General features: G+C 47.0%; 1 protein-coding gene across 19 annotated transcripts in view; it reads left to right on the forward strand.

Moving 5' to 3' along the window:
• Nucleotides 1–19,169, forward strand: part of MAP2K5 (mitogen-activated protein kinase kinase 5) — a 273,801-nt gene extending 254,632 nt beyond the window's left edge. For all 19 annotated transcript variants that reach the window (XM_023220742.2, XM_023220744.2, XM_023220756.1 and 16 more), the window contains one exon: nucleotides 18,700–19,169. In XM_023220742.2, coding sequence (XP_023076510.1) covers nucleotides 18,700–18,822 — 123 coding nt within the window. In that variant the 3' untranslated portion in view covers nucleotides 18,823–19,169. The remainder of the gene's footprint in view (nucleotides 1–18,699) is intronic.
• Nucleotides 19,170–21,713: the final 2,544 nt, after the last annotated feature.

Raw genomic sequence — 21,713 nt, forward strand, 5'->3', positions numbered from 1 at the left:
TTAAATGAGATTTTTTAAATGGCAAATCTAAATCACATATTGACCTAACTGTAGGCCTTAACTGCATTGTCTGTCATATATTTAAACTGTTTACTAATCAACATTTTAATTACAGCATGTGCTGGCAGACCCTAGGACAAATAAAATCTAGCATTTAAAAATGTTACTGCAGTCTATTACCCAAAAATAATAAGGCTCTTAATAAAATTGGGAAAAATGGAGGAATGAGAAGACAGTAAACTTACTTGGCACAGCACCGTCCTAAGGTGTGGAGACTTTTCTGGATATTTCTCAGCCCCTGCTCTCACCTTGAAATTCTGCTGATCTGAGACACCTTCCTCTTCATGGAACTGCAAGTGTGTTACCTTTGATATTAATTTATATTTAATTAGGGAACTACTCGCTTTATATATTTGAGTCCCTGGTTGCAAGCATTATTTACTTAAACAATGTATAGCTCTGGGGTCCCCAGGACTTCTCCCCGTTTTTTATATGGAGATAAGATGTTTCCAGAAATTTGATTTGGCCTCAGCCAGTCAGCAGCCTTTTGTCCTGCCTTCCCCTCACCTCCTTGAATCATTGCCAGGTTATGCAGGCTGTCCCCGGGAAGGTGGCCTCAGGCTGTCTTAAGTTTGCAAAGTATTTCTCTATTTTGTAAATACTCTGCTTCATTATTGAAGGTAGATGGGTAAGAGAGTCACCTTGAGCAAGTTACTTCACCCCTGGAAACTTTAGTACCCACATGGAAAGGGGGATAATAGTGACCAATTTACTGTTTCTGTTTTTGAAAAAAGGCAAATAAGGTGAAGCACATAAGCACTTAACATAGTAGTTGAAAAATAATAGGTTCATAAGCAATGTTTATTCCTGCCATCATCATCATTTATTTGCTAAAACTAGTTTTTAAATTATGATTAAAAATTTGGCCAGACATGGTGGAACATGCTTATAATTCTAGCTCTTGGAGGACTGAGGCAGGAGAATCACTTTATCGCAGGAGTTCAAGACCCACCTGGGCAACATAGTGAGACCCTGTCTCTACAAAGATTTAAAAATTAGTTGGGCATGGTGGCACTGCTTATAGTCCCAACTTCTCAGGATGCTGACATGAGAGGATCACTTGAGCCCGTGAGATCGAGGATGCAGTGAGCCATGATCATACCACTACACTCCAGCATGGGTGACAAAGGGAGACCCTGTCTCAAAAAAAAAAAAACACAGTACAGAAGGATATACAGTAAGAAGTTAGTCTCCTTCCAATCCTCCATATCCTCCAGCCCCAATCTCTAGAGATAAGTATTGTTAATAGTAGCTTGTGTATCCTTCTAGAATTTTTAATTCTTTTTATTCTGCACCTTGCTTTTTTACTTAGTATGTCATTGAGGTCTTTCCATATAATATAAAGATCAACCTCATTCTTAATGGCTGCATAGTATTCCATACTATGGATGTATCATATTTATTTGTCCAGGACCCTGTCATAGAATATTTTGACCATTTCCAGATTTTTTTTTTATTAAGACAGTGACCGTGTCTCTATGTATACATCTTTGTATACTGGATATGATAATGTTAACTCTTCTTCATTTCTTCTGATACGAAATTATCAGATTTTAATCCTTGCCAACCCAATCAGTGGCAAAATGGTATCTAGTTGGCCAGGCGTGGTGGCTCATGCCTGTAATCCCAGCACTTTGGGAGGCTGGGTGGATCACCTGAAGTCAGGAGTTCAAGACCAGCCTGGCCAACATGGTGAAACCCCATTTCTACTAAAAATACAAAAATTAGCCGGGCGTGGTGGGGGCACCCTGTAATCCCAGCTACTCTGGAGGCTGAGGCAGGAGAATCGCTTAAACCTGGGAGGCAGAGGTTACAGTCAGCCGAGATCACGCCATTGCACTCCAGCCTGGGTGACAAGAGTGAAACTCTGCTTCAAAAAAAAAAAAAAAAAAAAGAACTAGTAGTTGTTTTAATTTACATTTATTTTCTTAAGTATGAGGATTAACACTTCTTTCATATGTTTATTGGCCACATGTATTTTTTTCACATTCTTTGCCTGTTTTTCTGTTGAATGTGTTGTCTCTTCCTTCATCTTATTGAAGACTGATTTTTCCATCTAGACAGTGAAGGGGGTGGACACACAATTTCCAAGGCCCCTTCCCACTTCTGCAGTCTGTGGTCCAGGCCCGAGTGTCCTTTGGGCAGCTTTTATACTACCAAGGTGCTGTTTGCTCATGACCTTGTCGAGCAACATTGAGGTTGAATAGCCAGTAGCTGGGGGTAAACTACAAGAGAGTCGTTTTCTTTTCCCTTTGTTTAGTTGTGTATCTTTCTTCCAGTCTTAAAAAAGCAGGCTTGGAAACTGCAAGGCAGAGCTGGATTGAACTTCCTTTAAAGCAGCCTGTAGACATCAGGAATATTTATTTTTTCTATTTGTTTTAAGCCTGGGAAGACTGTGTGGTTTTCTCAACACTGTCCTGATGGAGCCCTGACCAGCAAGCGTGCAATGCCCCTAGCCCTAATGTGCCATTAATGATAGGTTAATGTACAGTATAATGTTTTTGGGACTACGGGTTCATTACACTTCTGAGTGTGAGGTCTTTCCACAGAGCGCCCAAGGTCCCATTGCATTATATCATGCAATAAAAATACCCTTTTCATATCACACACTAATAAACTGTATTTGAAATGCTGTCTGAGGGCACTGCCGTCTTGTCTATAGGCTGTGCACAAGTGCAACAGTTGGGATTCCTTTTTCCTATTTTGTGGTTTAGTTACATGGAATTCTAAACCCAGAAGTCTGGTCATTCTTGTTTTAAATGGGGAGCAAGTTGGGTCTTTAGGGCTGAGGGTCAGAGGAGGGGCTGCTTACTGAGTGGTGAGGGTCCTTAAGATGTGGAAAGCAGGGCCTTTAATTCTCTACTGCAGCTGTCAGGAGAGCCAGTCACATTTAAACAAAACAAAACAAAACGAAAAAAACCTATGTCCTAATGTCTGCCACACTTAGTGCTGAACATGTGTTAGGTGTTATAAAAATTTCCGTAGAAAAGGAGTATGAAAAGTACTGCAAAATTGAGGCCATTGGTAGTCATGACTATGGAACTGCCTCTGGGCTACGAATTTCACACACACTGTCCTCCTGTGAGGTGGACGCTGTTCTCCATATTTTGCAGAAGACAGAGTCAGAGCTAGGGGGAATAAGCTGTGTTGTAGAGAATGAAATCCACAGGACTCCTGGAAACCACAGGTAAATTATTACCTGTCTACTCAGACAGAGCCCCGCCATGAATAGTCCACCTGTGAGACATCTGAGCTACAGCTGGGCAGGAGCCAAGCATCTTCTTTTCAAATGCACGTGGCCCTAGTGCCCTTCTTAAGTTATTCATACTTTCCTGTGAATTGGCTTAATGTCAGCAGTTAGCTGGCATCAGATGATTTTGAAGCTTTGGAAGAGGTGACTCTTCTGCATTAAACAGGAAAAGGGGCATTGGAGTTGAGGGATGAGGCAAAGACTGAAGGATTAAAGGGCTTCAAATCACCTGTTTCATATTTTCTCTAGGGCAGACTCTGTGACTTTGTTATGCAGGGGCTTATATTGACCACTTGTGGAGTGGAGTGTAAGGAAAGACTGACCTGCGAAGGCCAAGAATCTCAAGAAACTTGGGCTCGGGCGTCATTAACACCTTAGAGTGCAGTGTCCTTGTTTATAAAATAGGTTATCATTTACTTTCTGATAGGGCTTTTGGAGATCACGTGAACTAATGTAAATGAAAGCACCTAATGAGCACCTGGCACAGGGTAAGTGCTCACGACTAGCTGCTATTATATTGCACATCATCACAAAAGGCACAGGCTTGGGAGCTGACATCCAGTGCAAATCCCAACTCTACCTTGGCAAAATCCACAAATTGAAGGAAGTAACAGTAATGCCATCCAGCTACTTCATGGGGTTGTTGTGACACTGAAATAAGATAATGAGCTCAAAAGCCAGTTGGAGAATCAAAACCCCTACTCAAATGCTGATATCAGTAAATATAAGTATTTCTGTCTCCAAATCAACATATTCAAACTGGGTTGTCTTTAAATAAATATCCTTACAACAAAGGCAATAGGGGGAGCTATTAGGAAGATTCACTGATCTGTTCCCCTCACCACCAGGGAGAATGTCATAGCTGCAACAAAGACTTACAATATAGCACAAAGCATATAAAAGTCAGGGCAGTTCTTACCTCCTACCTCTTCATAACGACAAAGCACCAGGCAGAGGAGGGGCAGGGCCAGGTCTCTGCTCACCTGCATTGGTGAGAAGAGAGCCAGTACCTGCTCAATGTGGACAGTATTGCTTAGAACAGTGGTTGGAGGTCATGTTTGCAAAAGGAGGTTGAGATCAAAGGAACTGTGTTGAAGGGTTGAGTTGGTCTGGTGGAAAAAACTAGGACGTTGCTAAGACCCTCCTGCAAATGACTGGACCTTTTGGCTGTAGGCAAAGTTCCCTTAATTGTTATGAGAAGAGTATTTAAATTTCAAGGATAATTAGTTTTTCTTTCAAGGGGTATAGGGTTAGACTAAACCTTTTGTTTTCAGATGTGAGGACTTTGAAACACTTGGATACACCTCTCAGGGGTTAAATCTGTCTTTGGGGCTACCAGGACTTGAAAAATGTTGCTCTGTATCAAGAAAACCAGAAGTGACAAGTTCATTTAAAAAGCCTGGTTTGTCATTGTTTATCTAATTTTCGGGGTTGACACAGAAAATTAAACCAGCTGACACTCACTCTCTGACCGTCTCTCTGGCTCATTTTCCTGGTCCTTTCCTACCTGACCTTGCAACTACAAAATGCTCCATACCCTAAAATGTAAAACTTCCCACTGAGTTTCTGAGTCACCCTGCAGTCATTCCAAGATTATGTCATAGGATGTCATCCCTAATGGTATTAAAAATCAAGATGAAGTTATAAATCTGCTCTGTGAGGTATTTCTTTTTCCCCCCCCCGCTTTGACCATAAATCTTAAAAGTAATCAAACTCTCTGCAAAGAAGCCAAGGTAAACTTGAGCCCTAAGCGGCCCCATATGTCTTGACTGAATTCAGAGGATCGGCAGGCTTGTCTGTCCCTGTGAGATAGCATGGTGCTTCATGGCAGACTTACAGAAAAGTGGGCAAAGTGAGAGCCTTCATTTTGTTTAATGTGGATTTTCTAAATCTCACATGGCGACATCATAGGTGGATGAGCTGCTCCATGTAAGAAAATTATTCAGATAACTGTAGTATATTCTTTATAAAATCAAACTTTAAACAATCACAAGCCAGAGGTTTTAAATGTATTATAACACTTCTCTATCCTCTTAAACAACTTACATGCATCAGGATTTAATCTTTTTTTAAATTAAATTTACTTCCAGCTACTCAGGAAACTGAAACAAGAGGATCGTTTGAGCCCAGGAGTTCAAGGGTGTAGTGTGCAATGATTGTGCTTGTGAATAGCCACTGTGCTCCAGTCAGGGCAACACTGTGAGACCTCATCTCTAAAAAAACCAAAAAATTCTTAAACTCATTATTATGGTCATTGTTTGTTTGCCATGTTCTATACCAGTATCTCCTGATACTGACACGAGTAGGGCCATTTGTCCCTAGGCTGGTTGCTAGTAGATGTCATTTCTTGCTGCTGTTCTTGTTCCTCCCTTTAACAGACCTTCCTCTTCCCCTTCTGTTTGGCTGTTTCTCTTGTGCTTTCAGTTGGGAAATCAGATACTAAGCTTGTTAGAATCAAGTCTAAAATACAAGAAAATTGGCTTAAGGAAAAGCTTGAGGGACTACCTGAAATTAAAATGTTCAAGTTCTAGTTTAACTTCCAGATTCTTAGTCTAAGACAAGGGTGTCAAAGTATAGTGGCCTATAGATAGTAAAGTGCCCCTAAGTTTGGAAACTGGCCATTTCACTGCATAGAAAATATACTCTTTGATCATGTTGTATATAAATGTCCAAGTTTGAAGCAATATGATTATTTTCATCTTGAATCAGTAATTAAGGTGGACTTCAAACTACTGAGGTTTTATTTTCTGAGAGGACCAAAGAGTCATGAATGTGCCAAGGAAAAGTCCTTAGGTTCTAAAACCAGGCTTAGATCTAGGCACATAGAAGCTGCTCCGCACGTCCATAGTGAATCTTATTGAATTAAAGACCCTCGATAAAATAGACACAGCTACCATTAGAAGGAAGCTTGCAACTAAATAACTTTCTTAACAGTGAAAATAGACTTTGGTTTCATGAGGCTCAGCAGTGAAGGTGGCCAGCTTATTTGTAACCAATGTGTGCTCCCTCAGTCTTTCATTCTGCGCATGACCAGCGACACCACCTTGGAAAACACGGGTCACACCACTCACCACCATGGAAAACGCATTTCAGCCTTCTGTACATTTAATTTTCTTCAGCGTTACCTTGCAAACCGCAGTAAATCAATAACAGAATAGTTAAATACCACAGGTTCTTTGTGTTTTGTTTTAGAAAATATTGCTCAAGACTAAGAGTGAGTTCTGTTGATGGTTTTTATTTGCTGCTGGGATGCAAAATGATCAGAATTTTCTAACAGTTTGCTTCCTTTTTGTGCATTTCCTTTTTTATAAAAGGGCGTGGTCTGTTTCAGATGGAAAACATTAGTTGCTAATAGCAGAAACTTGAGAATAATTGGTAATTTTCAGTCCTGTGGAAAACTAGACTAGGTCTGATGACTTTGACCTTTGTTATGCTCTTCTTCCAAATTTTCCCCAGCCAGCTCCCTGCACTCCTGACCCTCAGCAGCCCATTCCACTGAACTGAGTGAGGGTCAGATAACTCTGGAACATCACAGCTGAAAATAGTTAAAAAAAAAAAAAAAAAAAAAAGGTACTTCATTTAAGGTTATTTACCCGAAGTTTTGATGTCCAATGTCTTTAGCAATTTTTTCCTCTTTATTGTTTGTTGATTTGATAGCAGCAAAAATTTTCCACTTTGGCTCAGTCTTTGTGTAAATGGTTTGTTTCTCCGTTAAGGAACTAGAAAAGCTGTTACTAAGATTTTAAGGAGGTAGCAGCCTTTACTTAATTGACTGCTTCTTGAAATAAGATGAGACAATGGATATGAAGTGCTTTGAAAAGTTAAAACTATGATCCTAGGACTCTGAAACCTCTGACGCCCCTGCGGGGGGTGATGTTTTGTCAGCACTCATTGGCACCTTGCCAGCCATCGCCATTATCACTTCTCCACTTATCATCTCACACTCCCTTTCTGCTGTTGAGCTGTCATTCAGCATTTTTCAAATGTTGGCTTCATATCATTCATACGGTAGGCCCTTATTCTTTTTCAATTTTGACTGGATTTGTGGTTATGTGTCTTTTTTCCCTTCTTGATATTTACTTGTTTTCCCTTTACCAATTTTGATCATCTTCATGACATCTTTCTATTTAATTCCTTCATGTTCTTTATTACTTGCCATCTTATTACTTCTTTAGACATACTTTTTGTTCTTTTTATAATGTATTAAACACTTAGCTCATAAATTTTCAATATTTTTTCCTAACATATGCCTATAAAGCTATGAAGTTGCCTGCTGATATTGCTTTAGCTGCATTCAACAAGTATTTACATGCAGTGTTTTCATTGTCATTCAATTCTAAGTAATTTTCAATTTCAATTAGGATTTTTTTACACCAGATTATTTAGAAGTATTCTTTATCTCCAAATAGTGAAAGATGTTTGTTATCTTGTGGTTATTATCTAATTTTAATCCACTGTGGCCAAAGAGCATGCTATGTATAACATCAGATCTTTGTTATTTGTTTAGACTCCCTTAGAACATGGTCATTTGGTTTGTCCCCCCAGTGTTCTCTCTGCTGGAAAAGAGTATATGTTCTCGGCCGGGCGCAGTGGCTGACGCCTGTAATCCCAGCACTTTGGGAAGCTGAGGCGGGCAGATCACAAGGTCAGGAGATCAAGGCCATCCTGGCTAACACGGTGAAACCCCAGCTCTACTAAAAAAGTACAAAAAATTAGCCGGGCGTGGTGGCGGGCACCTGTAGTCCCAGCTAACCAGGAGGCTGAGGCAGGGGAATGGTGTGAACCCGGGAGGCAGAGCTTGCAGTGAGCCAAGATCATGCCACTGAACTCCAGCCTGGGCGACAGAGTGAGACTCCATCTCAAAAAAAAAAAAAAAGAGTATATTCTCTAATTGTTAAATGCAATGTCCTATGGATGTCCTTTAGATCAACTTTATTGTGTTTCTCAAATATTTTGTGACTGTACTGACTTCCTACCTGCATTATATCTATCAATTTCTAGGAGAGGTATGCTACAATCTCGCGCTACTACTGTGGCTTTGTCTGTTTCTCCTTGCATTCCTGTCCTTTTTTGCTTTATATGTTTTAAGGCAGTAATGTTAAGTTGCATATGTCAAAATATTGTGTCTTCATTTCAAAGTATGCCTTTTGTCTTTATGAGGTGATTCTATCTGTAATATATTTTCCTTCAAATTTTATTTTTGGTTGTTATTAATAGAGCTATGCCATCTTCTTTTGGTTAGTATTTGCTATGTTTGATTATCCTTTACTTCTGTGTTCTTTTACATGAATCTCTGCATTTCGTTGTTGATGTTTTAAATTTTAACTAAGGCTCTATTAATTGATTAATCATTTATATTTATTGTTTATTAATATACTTGAGTTTTTTTTTCTACAGTCCTATTTTGTACTTTCTGTCTACTTTTTTGATTTATTTTTTCTTCTTTGTCCATTCTATTGGAGTAAGGTTTCTTTAGGCCATTCTTGCATTAATACAAAGAAACCTGAGACCGAGTAACCTGAAAAGCAGTTTAGTTGGCTCACAGTTCTGCAGGCTGTACAGGAAGCATGGCTCCAGGCATCTCTTCAGCTTCTGATAAGGCCTCAGGAAGTTTACAATCATGGCAGAAGGCAACAGGGGAGCTGGCACATCACATGGCAAAAACATGGGCAAGAGAGACAGTGGGTAGTGGGGAGGTGCCACACACTTTTAAAGGACCAGATCTCGTGAGAACTCATTCCATTCTTGAGAACTCCACCCCCCGATCCAGTCACCTCTCACCAGGCCCCATCCCCAACACTGGAGATTATATTTCAGCATGAGATTTGAGTGAGGTCAAATATCCAAACTATTTAATATATCCAGTTTTTCCCTTCACATTTAGTTTTACGTTGGTTTGGAAATCATATTCTGTTTCTGGCCCCTAATTGCTTATCCCTAAGTTAGCTTCAATTGTATATAATAAAAAACAAATAGCGGCTTAAACAAGACAGGAGGGTGTTTCTTACTCATGTGAAAGCAGACAGGAAGTAGGGTGCCTAGACTGATCTGGCAGCTCCTTAAGGGACATTCAAGCTCCAGCCAGCAGGACAGGAGGAAAGGGTGTAGAAATGCTTGCCCCTTCTTTTAAGGACAGAATTTCTAGGAACTGGTACACAGTGTATCTGTTCACGTGGCGTTGGCCAAAACTGACCCGCAGGGAGCCTGGGAGTGCTGTTGCTCTGCAGGTGAGTGTTTCCTGCTCAAATCAGAACTCTTACCACAATGACGAAAGCGAGAATGGATACCAGGGGCAACTAGCAGTCTTTACCACAGCCCCTTTTGCCCCAGACTTCGGGGTTTTACAGTTTCTCATCACTCCCTTCTTACATGTTATCACAGTCCAGAATTTCATTTCCCCTTGTTTTTAGATCTTCAAAATCATTACTGCGGTTGTGGCTTTATATCGTTACTGCTTGTTCACATTTATCCACATGCTTGCCAGTTATTCCTCATTGTGATTGCATTCCTTCGGAGGTTTCTTTTCCTTTCTGAAGTACATCAAGAGTTCTGTCAGTATGGTCTGTGAGTGGTAAAACAGTCTGAGTTTTGGTTCTAGGATTGGCTTCCCTTTGCCCTAACTCTTGATTGTTAGTTTAATCGGGTTTAGAAGCTTAGGTGGATAATTTCTCCCGAGTACCTTGGAGATACTCTGTTGTCCTCTAACTTCTACTGATGGTGGTAAGAATCTACTGACTGCCAAACTGCTACCCTTTCTAGGCAATATGTGTTTCTCTTTGGTGCTTTCATTTTCACTATAGTTTTTCTAGGTATAGATTTTATATTTATTTTACTTGGAAATCACTGTGGTTTTTTTAATCTGAGAATTCACATCTTTCATTTTTTTTTGTTTGTTTGTTTTTGTTTTTGTTTTTGTTTTTTGAGACAGAGTCTCGCCCCATGGCCCAGGCTAGAATGCAGTGGCATAATGTCGGCTCACTGCAACCTCCGCCTCCCAGGTTCAAGCAGTTCTCCTGCCTCAGCCTCTGGAGGAGCTAGGATTACAGGCCACCACACCTGGCTAATTTTTGTATTTTTAGTACAGACGGGGTTTCACCATATTGGGCAAGCTGGTCTCGAACTCCTGACCTCAGGTGATCCACTCACCTCTGCCTCCCAAAGTGCTGGGATTACAAGCATGAGCCACCATGCCCGGCCTAAAATGTTTTCTTACTCAAGAGGTAAGGAAAGGAGAGGACAAGGGAGAATCTATCCTTCTGAGCATTGTGTCTTTAAACCTCCATCACCACACAGCCATCACCCCGAGAGACAAACCTTGAGCATCTAGACACTTGTCACTGGCCCCATATTCAAGGCGTGGACATGCTGCAGACTCCGCTTTTCAGGGGTGAGTCCTTAGTATCATCTGGAGCAGGATGCCCACTCTCCTCTGGCATCCTCCCTCCTGATTCCTCTGGGCATCTGCATGGCCCAAAACTGCCAGAGGCAGCCAGCATGTCCCCCACGGTACAACCTGCCCAGTCCTTTCCAAGGCCCCTGCCAGAGCAGCCACCACAGCCCCCTTTAAACAGGCCAGTGGCATCATCCTGCCATTCACAAGGATCAGCTTCCTCAGACAGACTCATGAGTGGCAGCACCCCAAGTGTCTACCCACCTCACCATGGCTCACTGGAGTCGTCCTGTGCCCCACCCAACACCGTGCGACACTGGTCCTGCAGCTGCTCTGTAAGGACAGGCCCTAGAATGACTCACGGATACCTCTGGAAACATTTTGTTCTCCCAGTGGGCTGTTTCTGGTGTGTTACTCTGTGTAGGAACACAGATCTGCTCAGATGAAAAGTGGAGAGCTTCTTGACCCCCTTAGATGCCTGTGTACTGTCTAGGATGGCTAGAGGTACGCGATTTGCTGCTAATAATGGAATATTTGGGGGAAAACATTTATTTCTGTAGCAATTACGAAGGATAAACTCAGGAAGGTTGATTGAAACAACATGTCACAGCTGCATACCACTTCCCAGGTCTTAAAAGGAAATGAAAGGCTAGCAAGGAACCCAAACCCCCAACCATGGAAAAGCTTGAGAAATCAGAGGCCGAGAAAGCACGTTCTCAGAACAAATGCCTTGTGTGGGAAGCTCTGCATTCGTGGCATTTGCCCAGGTATGCTTGCTGGGTGGACAGGAAGACTTCACATCTTTGGTGCAAGCACCTCCTCTCACCACTGTGCCCCCAAGTGCAGGACCTGCACTCTGTGTGGAGGAATAACCATCACGTGCCCAGAGTATATCTGTGAAGCACCGCCTCAGGGTCAGGTGATTTCATTTGGTCCTTAGAACCCACTCTGGGAGGAAGAGAGAGCAGGTGGTATTCGGTGTGGGTAAGGAAGCTGCAGACAGCTGCCTTGTGTTCAAAACCAGCTGACAGATGAGACCCAGAAATGATGGAGATAAAGTATCAGCTTTACTTCTATACAAATCTGGATTGGAGGATGTATTTACAAGTGTGGCCCCAGTGGCCTCGCTAAGCAGAGGTGAACAACTGCAGGCCTCCTGCAGGCTTAGAGCCTGCCTGGAGGCTCGGCATGAGATGGCAGGCCAGCCAGACCCACCCGGTGGGCCCACCCGCCCAGTGTTGCCACTCCCTCCCTGGGGACAGGGCTCAGGAGTGTTACAACAGCAGCAGTCCTTCCACATAGAATGAAGCCAGGGGAAGGGAGGCCCCCTCCACTCTTTAGTATTACCTCTTTTATAGGCGAGGCCTTAGTGGGATGGCGAGGGGAGAGCTGACTGACTCTTAGCCAGGAGCCCTTGCAGTCACCCCACACAGGGTACGGGGCGGTGGGGAGATTGTTATTGTGATGCTTTGGCTTCCTCTTGTGGAGTCACTTATCAGGGACCCTCCTTCCCTGACCACTCCTGTTGATTAGCCTGGCCACGCCCAGCCTGGAAGGAAGAGTTGGCCCCAGGGATAGTTATGATTTATTATCACATGTAATTAATATGATCAAGCTGCCAACTGTCCTGCCACTTGTCAGCAATTCAGCAGACATTGGAAATCTGTACATCCTTCCATAAATTATTTAACTTCTCTAATCTGAAGTTCTCTGCGGGGTAAGTAGAGATCAGATTGGTAGCTTTAAATCTTTAACAGTGGAACATGTTTTATTATGTAAAATTAATGCAAGACTTCAAAATTAATGTAGAAGTGGGGGGGTTTTAGCATGAATGTATTAGTATCCATTGTAGACACTTCTTTTTAAAGTCATCCATGAGACTTAAAGGACACAAATTCTGAGAGCCAGGGTCACGGAGGCTAGTAGCAATCTCATATCTACACTCAGCTTATTTCTGTATATTGTCCCAGTAGCACAGTGTCAAGGAGATCTTCACTCACCCAGTTGCCTTCCCAACTTAGGCATCTGTCAAACCAATGTAGATGCTTAAGAGAGGAATAGCAGAAACGTTTTATTTTACAGTTAGTCACTGACAGCAGTGACCAGCTGTTCATATGAATTGCTTATGGTAAATACATTGGTCAGACAAATAGTACTCAAAACTTTTGGGAACTGACACCATCAGAAACTCAGAGCCATGGACCACACTGCATCCCCCACCGCGATGTAGGTGATGGGGCTCAGTGTACCTGGGCTGTGGTGCACTCACACAGCTTTACACATGCATGCGTATGTCCTGAGTGGACATCTTTTTTCAAATGACCAGTGTGCCACAGCAGCCCTCTTAGCCCATGCTTGCCATATAAGAAGCTGAATAATATGCACAGATCTAAGTGGACTCTAAGAGCTGCAAAAAGTAACACCACAGTATGAGGTAACAGTATTCAGTGTAACTCTTTGACCATAGTTGAGTGTATGTTATTTTTTTAATCAGTTTTTAAAACTGTAGCTAAAAAAATTCTTAACAGAATTTGAAACAGCTGCAGAGCCCCCAAAACATGTCACACCCTATGGCTCCACTGGACTGAGATCCCATCTAGTCCTAACACTCCATTAGTGTGAGAAGGGACAGAAGGGTTACCACAGCCAAGCAGGCTGGAATCCTGAAGGGAGATGCACAGAGCCTTTAAGCAAGGTTCACAGGTCCGGCAAGGAAAGACAAAGGGATGGGCAGTAGGTTGGCATTTGGAGGTCCCTTCGGCCTCTCAGATCACCATTTACAGGGCAGTCACCTGATCACAGGGCTGCCCTGTCCAACGGCAGTTTGTTGGACTCTTTACTAGGCCAGGCTTACTGCTTCAACAGGTTCCTGGGTCCTTGGCCTCCTATCCCATGCAGCATCCTTGGTGGGAGAGGAGGTGCTTGGTGCTCACCCTGAAGGAGAAGTCCTGTGGTCCAGAGAGCCACCAAATGTCTAGAGCAGCCACAGCTTATGGAGGCATCTCCCCAGAGAGACACCACCAGTAGGCAGGCAGTGTGGTGTCTTCCATGGTAGAAGAGTGTCCTGGGTTAAAACTCGAATTCTGCTACTTTCTCCATGACCTTGCCCCATATCATCAAGTTTTCCTAGAGCTGTAGTTTCCTTTATAAAATGGGGGTGCCAGGAGGATTCAAGAGAGCTGTGTGCAGATGTAAGGCATTCAGCCAGTGCCTGTACACAGCAAGTGCTCGGTGAGTAGATGTATACGTACAGAATATATAAGTCACCTTTTCATGAGGGCCTACCACATGCAGGCATTGCACCAGGCCCTGCAGCCACACCAGCAAGTTAATAAATTCTTCAAATGCATGATATTCTCTAGAAAGTTATAGAAAGAGATGAAAGTATGGGGACCCCAAATAGTTACATTCCTATTTCGGAAGAAGCTCAAAGCCCAACTAATGGCAGACAGAGAGGTGTCACTAAATGAACACTGGACTGGAAGTCCAGGCCCACAAGCCTCAGGCAGCACTCACACACTATGGCAGGCTCGGAGCCTCCATTCTTGTCCACACAACCAGCACACCATGCCCTGCCCCCCTGCCTCCACGTGGGAGGGGCCCAGGAGTGTCCTGCTATCAGTCCATCAGGAAGGCATCTCACCACAGGGGATTAGGGACGTTAGTACAGAGGCAAAGAGTCAAACTAGTGACACACTGACTAATGCCCAGGTGGAAGAGGGAGTGGTGAGCAACTACAATTCATCTTCATGACTGTGATGTTTTCACCAGTGTCCCTCATTGTGCTTCTCAGCCCCTTTGGTGAGGGTGTCTGCCCAGGTGATGCTGGCACCTCCCCGAGTCTCCCCTGTGTCCCACTTTTGGAGTCATCCTGCCTCTGGCAGCCCTATTCTTTTCCCTTCATTGTGTCTCCATCTTTTGTGGCAAAGTCTGTGGACCATAATAACTTCAACCCTCGTCAGTTTAATTGTCGCAATTGGCCCTGAGAGAATCCAGGGAATGAGAGTGGCTCTCACTGCCTGGTGATGAGGCAGCAAGATCTTTCAGCCTTTCCAGCCAGGCTCCACAGACATGACTGTGCAGGAATGGTGCGAACATGCTTTCTGCGTGTAGGACAGAGGTGTAGATGCCTGGGGCGGTCACCGTGGGTGGAAGATGCTCTTGACAAGCATGTGTATTGGTGCCTGTGCTTCCATTGTTCCTTGTAGCCTGATGGGACTGCAAGAGCTTGCCTGCACCTGGATTCCTCTGCCTGGGAGGGATGTATGTTTCACCCAAGCCCAGAGGAGGGACCAGCCGCAGGGGCTGGAGACTCTGCAAGAAGCTTCGAGGTTGGCTCTCTGATTGCAGGCACAGGAGAGCAAGGCATTTGGAGTCAGGAGAGCCGTGTTCTGGTTCTAGCCCAACTGCCTAGTTGGTTGCCCTTGGGCAATTTCTACACACTGAGTGTCAGTTTAGTCTTTGGTGCAATGGAGATACATAGCTGTGTGTGGGCCACAGTGAGCATGGGAACCAGTGGGTACATCAGGACAAACCTTTGGCAGGTGCCCAGCACGCAGTACTCCTTGTCCAAGTCAGTCTCTTGCAGGGTGGTGTAAAGCATCACGGATACAATGTGCCTCATCAGTAATACGAAGGAGGTGGGGTCGCCTCCCAGCTGGATTTGGTATTATTTGGTCTGCTATCTCCATCCATCTCTAGGAGTCTGGCCTTGCCAGGATGCCTAGAGCATCTGGCTGTGTGGAACTCGGGCACCTCTGGGTGGCCAAGTGAGTTTTGTGCTTCCTCCCAAATTCTCCATCAGATTTTGTTTGCTTGCTAAACTCATGAGGAATGCCTGCATTGTGCATGTCACAGGGTTAAGGGCGTCAGTTACAGTCTAGGAGGAAGGAGAGAACCACACCGGCCAGAGTCCCAGGGGAGCCAGGCCAGCCCCGAGAATACTCCAGAATAGAAACCAGGAGACACGAGCTCAGTGCCAGCTCCTAACCCCCCTCTTCCCTCCCTGGGCCTCAGTGTCCTCTCCTCTAAAATGGGGGTCATGGTGTATTTTCCCTGAATCCCATGCAGGGCTGATGGGAGGAGGGGGAGTCATTGACTCTCCCAGTATGTCCAAGGGACAGTGCTGATAGAGGTCAAGACCTGGGATGGTCTAGGCTTGCAGCCTGCACCCCTGGTGGTACCTCTGGCTAGGCAGGCTTGAGTCGCCAAGGTAAAAACAAGATGAGGGGGAATTGCAATCTGAATACTGATTCTCCCTCCTCTATCCAGGAAGAGCCCAGGGCAGTGGGTTTGGGTTACAGAGTTGTGGTTCAGTCCCACGCCTGGGAGCTCAGGCAGGTCAGCTGTGACCCTGCAGCCTCCATCAGTAGAGTGGAGGCGATTGTGCCCACCTATGTGAGTTAACACTTCTTTGGCTGCAAATAACAGAAACCAGCCCCAGCCTGTGAGGTGCCTCATAGGATCCTGTGACCGTGTGGACCCTGCAGGCAGAGTCGCTGCCAGGCTCTGGGTATAATGACCCCAGGGTCTCCAGTGCCGTCAGGACCCCCTCCTGCCTGCCTCTGGACAGCATCTCCTGCTCTTGGGCCCTGCACACTGGCTTTTTCTGTGTGTCCAGTCAAATGGTGGTGAATGGCTGCCAGCAGCTACCAGGTCCACAGGCCACAGCCTAGGACGCTGGGTCCCCTCCATGTCTGTCTGCCCCCTGTGATTCTGTCTCAGGCAAGCACCCTAAACCAATCAACAGTGGCTGAGGACAAAACCATTGGGTCCAGGTCGCTTCCCTTGCAGGTGGGGTAAAGTGTCAGGGATACAACGTGCCTCAGCAGCAGCAGGAGACGAGTCACCTCCCAGCCTAGGAGGGCAGGAGAGGCTGGCGTCTCCACCAGAGCCGAGGATGGGGCAGCCAAGCAGCCCTCTCCCCTCGCCTACCGGGGCACTTGGGCAAACTGTCTCCCTGCAGTGCGGCCATCCGCCCTTCTGTAGCGTGGAGGAATGCCTCCACTCCCCTCCTGCTGTTCCGCTCTGCTTGTTCCAGAACAGATGATAACAGAGATGGAGCATATGGGCCCCAAAGTCACCCGGCATTCTGGGAAAGTGACACTGTGTTACCCGGGGCTTGGGGGGAGGGGCCTGTCACTCCTGAGCACAGCTTCTCCCTTTGTTCTTTAGAAGGGCAGGAGGTCGCCCCTCCCGAGCCTCCTGAGAGGAAGTGTGCATGCTTGGACTTTGGGAAGGATTTCCTCTGTCTAGGCAGCAATTTGGGAAAGCAGCCATGGGGTGGGCATATATATGGGGAGGAGAACATGTGGAAGCCAAAATCCAGTCCTTCCTGGGCCTCTCCTGCCTCAGGCCCCAGGCCAAGCCTCTGCCACCCACAGGGCCACACCCAGCCTGGCCTCCATGGCCCCTGCGCCCTTAGGGGTCCCACAGATGTGTCAGGAGCCTCCAAGAGTGCTCTGAGCAGATTATGGGAAGTGCCCAGCTGGGCTCCAGGCCTAGCTCCACCCCAGCCTCAGCAGGTCCCTGCCTGGGGTTGGGTGCTTTGGCACCTTCGAAGCCAAGTTTCCTCCTCCTCCTCACAGCTCTGACTGCTCTGTGTGCCTCTGAGCTAGACTCACACAGGGTGTCCCCAGGGCAGGTTTCCCAACCTCGATTGGGAAGGTTGGGGGCAGGCACTGCATCAGCCTAGGGTGAGGCGGCCTGGGCATTCTTCTCCTGTCCCCCACAGGTCTGACCTGTGGTCCAGAGGGGCCATGCAGACGCTGAGGTTGGGACAGCCAGGGTCCACATCCCTCCTGGCTTTGTGATGAGCTCATGGCGAGGCTGTGTGGCTCTTTAAGCAGCCTCTCCAGGGCTACAGTCAAGGCTGGGGTGTGTTGGGAAAGCAACCCTGAAAGCCCAGCCCACCCTGTGCAGGCGGAGGACAGGCCCAAGAGGGGCTGAGAAAGCTGGAGGGAGAAGAGCTGGAGGGATCGAGGAGGAAGCGGCCGCTAGACGGGGAGGGAGAAGAGCTAGGGGGAGACACAGAGCACCCTCATCTTCCCAATTCTCTCTCCTCACTATGGCTCCCCGAGTCTCACCATGCAAGCTGCACAGTTTTGGGTGGGAGAGGAAGCCACCAGGTGTAAGTTCCTGGGCAAGAAGCCGCTTGGTGAAGAGGAGGAAAGAGAAGGCTTTTCACTTTTCCTTTCACCTCTGACTTGTGGCCTGGTGACCTGGGGTTGTCCCTGCTTTTTTCTGACCTTCCCTGGGAATTCCCAGGAGGCCCTAAGATTGTGGATGTAAATCTTTGTGCTTCAGGACAGCAGAGAAGAGAACTGGCTAAATCGAACCTGGCCTGCCTGTGTGATAAGTGGGTTAGAACCAGAGGCAGGCCACAGGGCAACAGGGCCGGCCCCTCCAGAGTCCAGCCCCCACTGGAACTTCTCACCAGGAACCCAGTGATCCTGTGCACAGCCCAGCACATTGCTCCCTCTCCCCCTTCCCCTGACATGTTTGCCTTCCCTCCAGTTACAGGTGGTGACTTCTTTATAGGAGAGCTGTAGACAAAGGAGAAAGCTAAAAGGGGTTGACATAGCCTCTGACGAGATGATTCTTTGGTCTCTGGGCAGCAACTGAACCGGAAAGCTGGCAACAGTGCCAGGCCTTGGCCGACGGGCCATGCGAGTGATGCTGGGCAGAGGAAGGGCCAGGCAGAGTGTGCAGTGAAGACAGGCTCTCCCCCTTAAGCACCTTCCAGGCTAGTGCAAGCCTCAGGAAGAGGTGGCAGAGTCTGAGATAGGCCAGACAGTGCTCCAGACGGTTGGTACTGACTAGTATGTCACTGCCCGTCCCTGGGCCTCAGTTATCTAGGCCATGAAATGGAGCTGATAGCCTCCCTCGTTACCTTACAGGCTTACTGGGGAAAGATCAGATCCAGGCTGAGGGCCCTGGAAAGTGCAATGAGCGCTGGAGTCCAAGGACTGCCTGTCACAGCCTCCTCTCTTCCCCGCAGGGCCACCCGTTCATCGTGCAGTTCAATGACGGAAATGCCACTGTGGTGTCCATGTGGGTGTGCCGGGCACTGGAGGAGAGGCGGAGCCAGCAGGGGCCCCGTGAGGCTGCCGCAGGGCGCTGAAAGCCCCGGACCGGTCACCAAGGAGAACAACCCACCTGTCGCCCCTCTCCGTTCGCTGCCTGCGCCAGAAGAGCTTTGCTGGGCCCTGGCTTCCCTGCCTTCGCCTTCACCCCTGCCAGCAGGTGGCCTTGCCTGGGGAGCTCCACGTGTGGCCCGCCCCACCAGGCCATCCCCATATCCTCTGGTCTGAAGGGGCTGACGCTGGCAAGAGAAGTAAAGGGTGGGGCATCGAGAACGGAGGTTCCTAGGGTCCCTGCCCACTTCTGTTTTCCTAATGTTTTTCTCTGTAAAGGGTCAGGCCCATCAGCATCACTGATGGGAATAAAAGTATTACTGCTTTGTGACAACCTCTGCCATAAGAGTTGTGTTGTCCAGTGGGTCTGTCACCCCCCAGGGCCATAGCAGAGACATCTAGCCCTGGAAGGTTGACACTCTCTCCATAGGGTGCCGCATTGCTAGGGAGCCGCTGCCCAGCTGGCCTTCTATCTTATGGATGGGATTAGTGCTATTACAAAGGGTGAGTTTGGGGCCAGACACAACGGCTCTCGCCTGTAACCCTAACACATTGGGAGGTCGAGGCAGGAGGATTGCTTCAGCCCAGGAGTTCAAGACCAGCCTGAGCCAACATAGTGAGACCCTGTCTCTACCAAAACTTAAAAAATTAGCAGGGCGTGGTGGTGCATGCCTGTGGTCCCAGCTACTTGAGAGGCTGAGGTGGGAGGATCCCTTAAGCTCAGGAGATTGAGGCTAAATGAGCCGTGATGGCACCACTGCACTCCAGACTGGGTGACAGTGAGACCCTGTCTCAAAAATAAATAAATAAAAATAGCAACCTGGGAGTCAATTATTTTGATAGGGGTTTTATATGTTACTAGCAGCTAGTATTATGCCAACTAATGTAGGCCTTTGCATTTGGTGCCTGGAGCACACTTCCCCCATGCATCCACATGGCTCACCTCTACACCCTTCAGGTCTCAGCTCAAATGGCATCTCAGTGGAACCTACCTAACCACTCTAAAATTGCAACCCTCCTGCACCTGCCCTGGGCCAGCATGTGCCCCTCACTTGCACCATTTTCCTCTACTGCATTCAGAACTGTGTGACACATCACTAATTTTACTTATTTTCTTTTCTGTCTCCTTCTTCCCCTGCCCTCCATTAGAATGCGGTCTCCACAAGGGCAGAGATTCTGATCTTTTTCACACTGTATCCCCAGTGCAAAGAACAGGGCCTTGGCTGTGCACAATAAATGTGTGTGGGTCAAATGGCCAAAATGGTGGAGCTGTGACTTCCAGTCCATGCGCATCCAGTGCCCCATGGAAGGGCACCCTATGTGAGGCATCACATGCTTCCCAGGGCAGAGTGGGCTCGTCATCATCTTAGTAACGCTTTTCAAGGCACAGGTCCCCAGCTTTCTCTGAGCACCTGCCATTTCCCCGGGGTTAAGAAGGTCACAGAATTGGATGGGGCCCCTGGCAGGAAGACCCTGGCCCAGTACTCAGGGCAGGGAGAACTGCAGGCAGTGTGCATGATGGACTTTCTCAGGAAGAGGCGCTCAGAGAGTGGAGAAAGCTCAGTGGCTCCCACACGGGGCTGACTACCCTGGAAAGTGAATCAGCCACCACCCAGACTAACGCGCATCCTCATTTTGAGAAGATCCATCCAGCAAGCCTGTCGGCCTCAAATCCCAAGTCAAGGGCAGGCAGGAAAAGTGAGCAGGTACCTTGCTGGGCAGTGTGCTTAGGGCTTACTGTATCAACTTGTTTAATCCCCACCATGATCCCAGGAGGTAGATAGTGATACAATTATTCTGCCCATTTTACAGATGAAGAAACTGAAACAGAGAGACCAGGTGACCTACCCAAGGTCACCCAACAAGTAGCAAAGCACTGTTGGGATCCAGAGCCCCACTCTTAGCCACGGCTCTGAGAGTCAACTCCACACACACAGAACACATACGTGCACACATGTACACACACACACATGCCCTGTCCTCTAACACAGAGGCTCCCAAAGTGTGGTTTGCCAAGATAATGTTGGTACCTTTGGGGAGGTACAGGTGCAGAACTCCCCGGGGATACAGGTGCAGAGCGCCACAGCGCTGAGAAACACTGCTCCAGACGTATGCTTTGGCCTGGAGGCCAACTTTCAGGATGATCTTGAACAAAGCACGTCTCCTGTCTAAGTCTGTTTCCTCATCTGTCAGTGCAGGGGTTGATCTCACTGTGTCCTGGAGCTCCTACAGCCCTGATGTCCCAGAGCAGAGTTCTCACCATTTGGGTTCATCCTGTGAACATTCTTGCCCCCAAATTGCATTACCTACATACATGCACGCACAGAATTTTGTTCACAGCTTTAGGGTTTGTGGAGACCCTGGAGCCCTCTCACTCATGACCCACTGTCAGGGGCCCCTGCTTTGGGGCAGCCCCCAACTATAAATTCCCCTCTGGCTTGAAGTCAAGAAGATGGGGAGCTGAGTGACCCCTGAGGGGTTCTCCTGCTAAGACCCGTCTTTGGCCTGTTGAAGTGATTCCTCCAGTCACCCTTGGGGGCCAGAGGCGAAGTTGCCCCTGCCCTCAGAGGTCACGGGAGGGCTAAGACCTAGAACACTGCAGTGCTGGAGACTGGGCTAGGCAGCACGAGCCCTTCCCCTGCTGGAAAGCCACCCCAGCCCACCCTCACCCCATCCATGTGGCTAATTCCTATTCTTCCTTTCAGGCCCGTCTCAAACGGCACCTCTTTGCTGCTTTTTTTTTTTTTTTTTTTTTTTGGAGATGGAGTTTCATTCTTGTTGTCCAGGCTGGAGTGCAATGGTACACTCTCGGCTCACCACAACCTCCGCCTGCCAGGTTCAAGTGATTCTCCCCTCTCAGCCTCCCGAGTAGCTGGGA

Source organism: Piliocolobus tephrosceles, chromosome 6 (genome assembly GCF_002776525.5).
Source record: "Piliocolobus tephrosceles isolate RC106 chromosome 6, ASM277652v3, whole genome shotgun sequence".
Classification (NCBI taxonomy): Eukaryota; Metazoa; Chordata; class Mammalia; order Primates; family Cercopithecidae; genus Piliocolobus; species Piliocolobus tephrosceles.